Source organism: Silene latifolia, chromosome 7, assembly GCF_048544455.1.
Source record: "Silene latifolia isolate original U9 population chromosome 7, ASM4854445v1, whole genome shotgun sequence".
Classification (NCBI taxonomy): Eukaryota; Viridiplantae; Streptophyta; class Magnoliopsida; order Caryophyllales; family Caryophyllaceae; genus Silene; species Silene latifolia.
In genome coordinates, this window is record NC_133532.1 from 31,648,643 (window position 1) to 31,654,682 (window position 6,040).

The following is a 6,040-nucleotide window of genomic DNA, read 5'->3' on the forward strand; positions in this document are numbered from 1 at the left end:
GATTATAAGACATAGAGTAGTAATATGGTATTGACTACTTATGTGTGATAATCACATTTATTGTTTGAGTTATCGTCAATATTGAACCCCATTAAAGTGAACTGGATTAACATAGTATTGGACCCTAGTTACTTATATGAGTGTGAGATCCCTGAAAAATCCCCTTTTTGAAATAGGTAAATAAAATGGAGTCGCCAGTAGGTTTTATAAAAAAACATACAAAAATTAGTTTAACGGAAAAGGCCCCTTTTGTCCCTGATATGGGGACTGATCCGTCACTCCGGTCTGAACCAATGATTGCGGATTTGGGGGTAAAGGTACGGTCAGGGAAGGTGTTAGGCACCCGGACTGCCCATCAAACTGATGACCTCTACTATTTATTTATAATATTATATATTTGACGAATTTAAGAAAGAAAAAAGAAAGTTAGTAACAAGTTATACAATTATTTACAAGACAAATTAATAGGTTAGTTTATACAATAAATAGAGAAAATAAATAAAAGGCAAAATAAAAGAATTAAATAAAAAGAAAGAGTAGAAAAAAGCTTATTTGAATCTGGTACCCTCAGGCCTATGTGGATGTTGACTATTAATGAATTTTGACTTTGTCGTAAATTAACGGCTCTTATGCGCTTATATGAAAACTGGGATGATTTTTATGTGTATAGTTTGATTGGAAACTGGGATTGTTTTATTTGTGACGATGTATAAGAGTATTGAATTTATAGATCCCATTTTGTGTGTATGGCTCGTCCACTGGAATATTTGTGTTTTTTCCTTTCGTCTGTCTTGCATGCTATTTATATTGACATCCTTGTAGTTTGGTGCAACTTGGAAACCAATGACAGAATTTGTCATGCACTCACATTGATCACTTTCACCACATTGTTGACAACAACTTGCATTCAGTTTGGTTTCTCTATCTTTTTAATTGTTTTCCGTATCATCATAGAATTCCTGGTTGTGTGTACTTATTAGACACGGTTTTGCTAACTTAAACGTATTCCATTGTATAAAAAAAAGGTGGGTTGCCTTTTAATGTCATGTTTCTTTTGCCCCATTGTCCTTAGGATAGGTGGACTTTGTACTCCTCTTTTATGTCTTGTTTTGGGATGCTAAAATACATAGGGAGTACTAATAATAAGTAGGAGTGCCCTATTTAATTAATCGTGGGTGTTAGATTATATAAATTGTATATTAGTCATGTATATTAAATCCTAGTACATTGCATCTCATTTATTTCTCGTGTACATTGTATCTTGTATGTCTCTAGAAGTCTCTTGTATTATGTATAAATAGCCCAAGCAATATACTCCCAAATCAAGGGGTTTAGAAACTTTCATGGTATCGAGCCTTTTCTTTTCTGAAATATTTCCTTCTCCTGCTTCTTTATTCCTTTGCCTTCTTATCTAGTTCTCCTCAATTTTTTTTGTTTCTCTACAACTACAGTCAATGGCCCCTAATACTCCTGTCACTCACTCCGCTTTCTCCGCTGGGAACATTCACTCTTACATCAAGACGGTCCTCACTCTTCAAGACAGTGACTACCGTACATGGAGGCATGTCTTTCTTGTGCACTGTGGCAGTTATGGTCTTCAAGGCCATCTCACTGGCGAGTCCAAGCCTACAGGCACCAATGACGACCTCTGGCAACGCCTAGACTATGTAGTCCTTTCATGGATATATGCAACCGTATCCACCGACCTCCTCACTATGGTTGTTGATGATGATGCCACTGCCCATAAGACATGGGTTGCTATTGAAAAACTCTTCTTGGACAACAAAAAGGCGCGTGCATTGGCCTTAATGGAAGAATACAATTCTTGCTCCAAAGGTAATCTTTCCATCACGGACTATTGTAACAAACTCAAAAAGTTATCCGACCAATTAAATGATGTTGACCACCCCATATCCAATGAAGACCTCGTCCTAAAATGTCTTCGCAGGTTACCTTCTCAGTATCAATCCCTTTACAACATTATTCCTCTCCAAACTCCGTTTCCTGATTTTCTAAATGTTCGTTCAATGCTTCTTCTTGAGGAAAATCGACAAAACCTTCAAGATTCTGTCCCTACCACAACCAATCCTACTACCGCTTTATATGTCTCACCCACAAATAACACACAAAACAACAATAATAATTATAAGGGAGGTAAAGGCAAACAATACTAGAAAAACAACAAGTACAATAAAAACAATAAAAATAATAATAACAATACCAACAATCAAACTCCACAACCAGTGACTTACCTTACTCCATGGGGCCCCTTTGTTCCTTCCTATTTTTCCTACGGTCCACCAAATTGGCTGCCAAACAACAATGGAAAAGGTGTGCTTAGCCCTCGACCAACAGCAAACTCATCACAATAGGTTGGCCATTCCTATCCCTCGGGTCAGGCTTTCTATGCAGCAGGTCAGTCTCACACTCCTGCATATACTCCGCCTCCCATAGCAGCTACCTCGTGGCCTGCTGCTCAGCCGATGGACGCAACCGCTCTTGTCCAGGGATTTGACACTATGAGTTTTAAAGCTCCAGTTGACGGAAACTGGTACATGGACTCGGGTGCTTCCTCTCACATGACATTTAATTCAGGTACTCTCAATACTATTTCTAATCATCGTCTTAATTCTCCCAAGCATGTCGTCGTCGGTAATGGGTCTTTGATTCCTGTCACTACTATCGGGCATAAACATCTCCCTTCCTCCCTTGCTCTTAAAGATGTACTAGTCACTCCATCTCTTGTCAAAAACCTTATTTCCGTCCGAAAATTCACAACTGATAACAATTGCTCTGTTGAATTTGACTCTTGTGGCTTTTCTGTGAAAGAACTTCCGAGCCGGAGGGAGATAATCCGATGTAATAGCAAAGGGGACCTCTACACTTTCACACCATCAACTACCTCACTTCCTCTCGCCCTTACTGTTGCTCACACCTCTGCTCTTTGGCATTGCCGCCTTGGACACCCTAGCGATGCTAGCTTTCAAAATCTTCGTAGGAACAATTTAATTCCTTGTAATAAATATGTTTCCCAAATTTTGTGTGAGTCTTGCCAGTTGGGAAAACATAGTAGACTACCCTTTAGTACTTCTTTATCTTCTACTAGTGCATCTTTTGACATTGTGTATTCTGATTTATGGACATCACCATTATTAAGCAATTCGAAATTTCGGTACTACTTACTGTTCTTAGACGACTTTACTCATTATTTATGGGTCTTTCCTCTTCATGCCAAATCCGAAGTGTTTAACATATTTCACCAATTTCAAAATTATGTCAAAACACAATTTCAGAAACAAATAAAAGCCTTCCAATGCGATAATGGTCGCGAATACTTCAACTCATCTTTTATCGAGTCTTTTCATAAAACAGGAACCGTTTTCCGACTCTCATGTCCTCATACTTCTCAACAAAACGGTAAAGCCGAAAGAATGATCCGCACCATCAATAATGTTTTACGGACTCTTCTAATAAAAGCACATCTACCTCCTTTGTATTGGCCAGATGCACTCTTGCACTCAGCCTACCTTCTCAATCTTCTGCCCAGTAAGGCCATAGACAATAAAATACCTCATCATCTTTTATATGGCACACCCCCCATATACACTCATCTCCGCATTTTCGGTTGCTTATGCTACCCAAATCTCTCCTCTACAAGTCCAAACAAACTCTCCCCTCGATCAACACCTTGTGTCTTTCTTGGTTACCCTCCGCAACATCGTGGGTACAAATGCCTAGACACTCAAACTAACAAAATTATAATATCTCGCCATGTCACCTTTGACGAGTCTTCTTTCCCTTTCGCGTCTAAAATACGCCCTACTCTCCAGTCATATGATTTCCTCGACGCTAACTACTTTGACCCAAATCATGTTCCTCACATAGCTCCTACATATACCACCCCTGCTCCACCAGGAACTCCAAACTCCCCACATATCCCTGCTTCTTCCCCACCTGTTACATCTCCCTTGGTTCCTTCTACCTGTGCCACCAACACACTGTCCCTGGACTCCCAGCCTACTTCCTTAGAGCCACACCCCACCACCTCACAAAACCAACCTCGCACTATTGTAACACGTGCTAGTGTCGGAACGTACAACCAAACCCCAAATACAACTTAACCACTGTCAATGGTGTTTTCAAACCGAAAGATTCTTGCCACCTAGTTGTTGCTACCCTATCTCCTATTCCCAAAACCTACCGCACAGCTCTCAAAGACCCAAATTGGCGCACCGCCATGCTTGACGAATTTAATGCGTTGGTTAGGAATAAGACTTGGGATTTAGTACCCCGCCCCCGTAATGCTAATGTTGTGAGTGGCAAGTGGATATACAGGCACAAGCTCAAATCTGATGGTTCATTGGAACGGTACAAAGCTCGCTGGGTTGTCCGTGGGTTCACCCAAGAGGAGGGGGTTGACTACGATGAGACTTTCAGTCCAGTCGTCAAACCCGCGACTGTACGGACTGTCTTAAGCCTGGCTGTTTCAAACTCATGGTCCATACGACAACTTGACGTCAAAAACGCTTTTCTACATGGCCACTTGACTGAAACTGTTTTTTGTGAGCAACCTTCCAGATTCCAAGACCATGAACATCCAGATTATGTGTGCAAATTAAATCGTGCCTTGTATGGGTTGAAACAAGCACCCCGTGCTTGGTACCAACGGTTTGCATCATATATCTCTTGTCTTGGTTTTATTTCCAGCAAGTGTGATAGCTCCTTATTCATTTGTCACACCCCTACACATATGGCCTACTTGCTGCTTTACGTTGACGACATCATCCTTACTGCCTCATCACCGGACTTCCTGCATGCTATCATCCGGGATTTGAGTACAGAATTTGCCATGACTGATTTGGGTCCCCTTCACTATTTTCTCGGGATCTCAGTCACTACTACACCCACTGGATTATTTTTGTCACAATCAAAATACATTGCAGAAATTTTGGAACGTGCCCGTATGCGCAATTGCAAGCCATGTGCAACTCCTGTAGACACCAAAGCAAAATTATCTGGTGACAGTGGAGAACCATTTGACAATCCCTCTCTTTATCGTAGTCTTGCCGGAGCACTTCAATATCTCACATTCACTAGACCCGACATCAGCTATGCCGTCCAACAAGTGTGCTTATATATGCATAATCCTCGCGTTCCTCATTTTAATGCATTAAAACGCATATTGAGATATATAAAGGGCACGTCCTCACTCGGCCTCCAACTCCACAGGTCATCTGACCATTCTCTTACTGCATACTCCGACGCGGACTGGGCCGGTTGCCCCGACACACGACGTTCTACCTCTGGCTTCTGTGTTTTTCTGGGTCCTAATCTTATCTTATGGTCATCCAAAAGACAACCCACAACCTCTCGTTCAAGCGCTGAAGCGGAGTATAGGGCCGTCGCTAATGCGGTCGCTGAAACATGTTGGTTGCGTGCACTGCTTAATGAATTGCATAGGCCTGTCCGAACTGCAACCTTGGTGTATTGTGATAATGTTAGTGCCGTCTACTTATCTACCAATCCCATCCAACATCAGCGTACCAAACACATTGAGATTGATATTCATTTTGTACGCGAGAAAGTTCAACTCGGCCAGGTTCGTGTTCTACACGTCCCCTCTGCTCTACAATATGCTGATATATTTACAAAGGGCCTTCTTACTCTGTTGTTTCAAGAATTTCGATCCAGTCTCAGCGTCCGGTCACCTACCGCTATGACTGCGGTGGTGTGTTAGATTATATAAATTGTATATTAGTCATGTATATTAAATCCTTGTACATTGCATCTCATTTATTTCTCGTGTACATTGTATCTTGTATGTCTCTAGCAGTCTCTTGTATTATGTAAAAATAGCCCAAGCAATATACTCCCAAATCAAGGTGTTTAGAAACTTTCAGTGGGCTAGTTATGTAGTACAGGTAACTAAATATAAGACTCGAGTATAAACTGAGATGTTAAAGGTGTTGGACCTTTTTAAGTAAAATTTTGCGGGTTGGATAAGGATAGATGGTTTACGAGTGGTTTATGACATTAATTA

The 6,040-nt window shown here is 41.0% G+C and overlaps 1 protein-coding gene across 1 annotated transcript; it reads left to right on the top strand.

Moving 5' to 3' along the window:
* Nucleotides 1-1,454: 1,454 nt before the first annotated feature.
* LOC141589930 (uncharacterized) lies at nt 1,455-5,737 on the top strand. The gene is made up of 3 exons (XM_074410550.1): nt 1,455-2,154; nt 2,416-3,172; nt 4,336-5,737. Exons 1-3 carry the CDS (start codon nt 1,455-1,457, stop codon nt 5,735-5,737), a joined length of 2,859 nt encoding a protein of 952 aa, XP_074266651.1.
* Nucleotides 5,738-6,040: the final 303 nt, after the last annotated feature.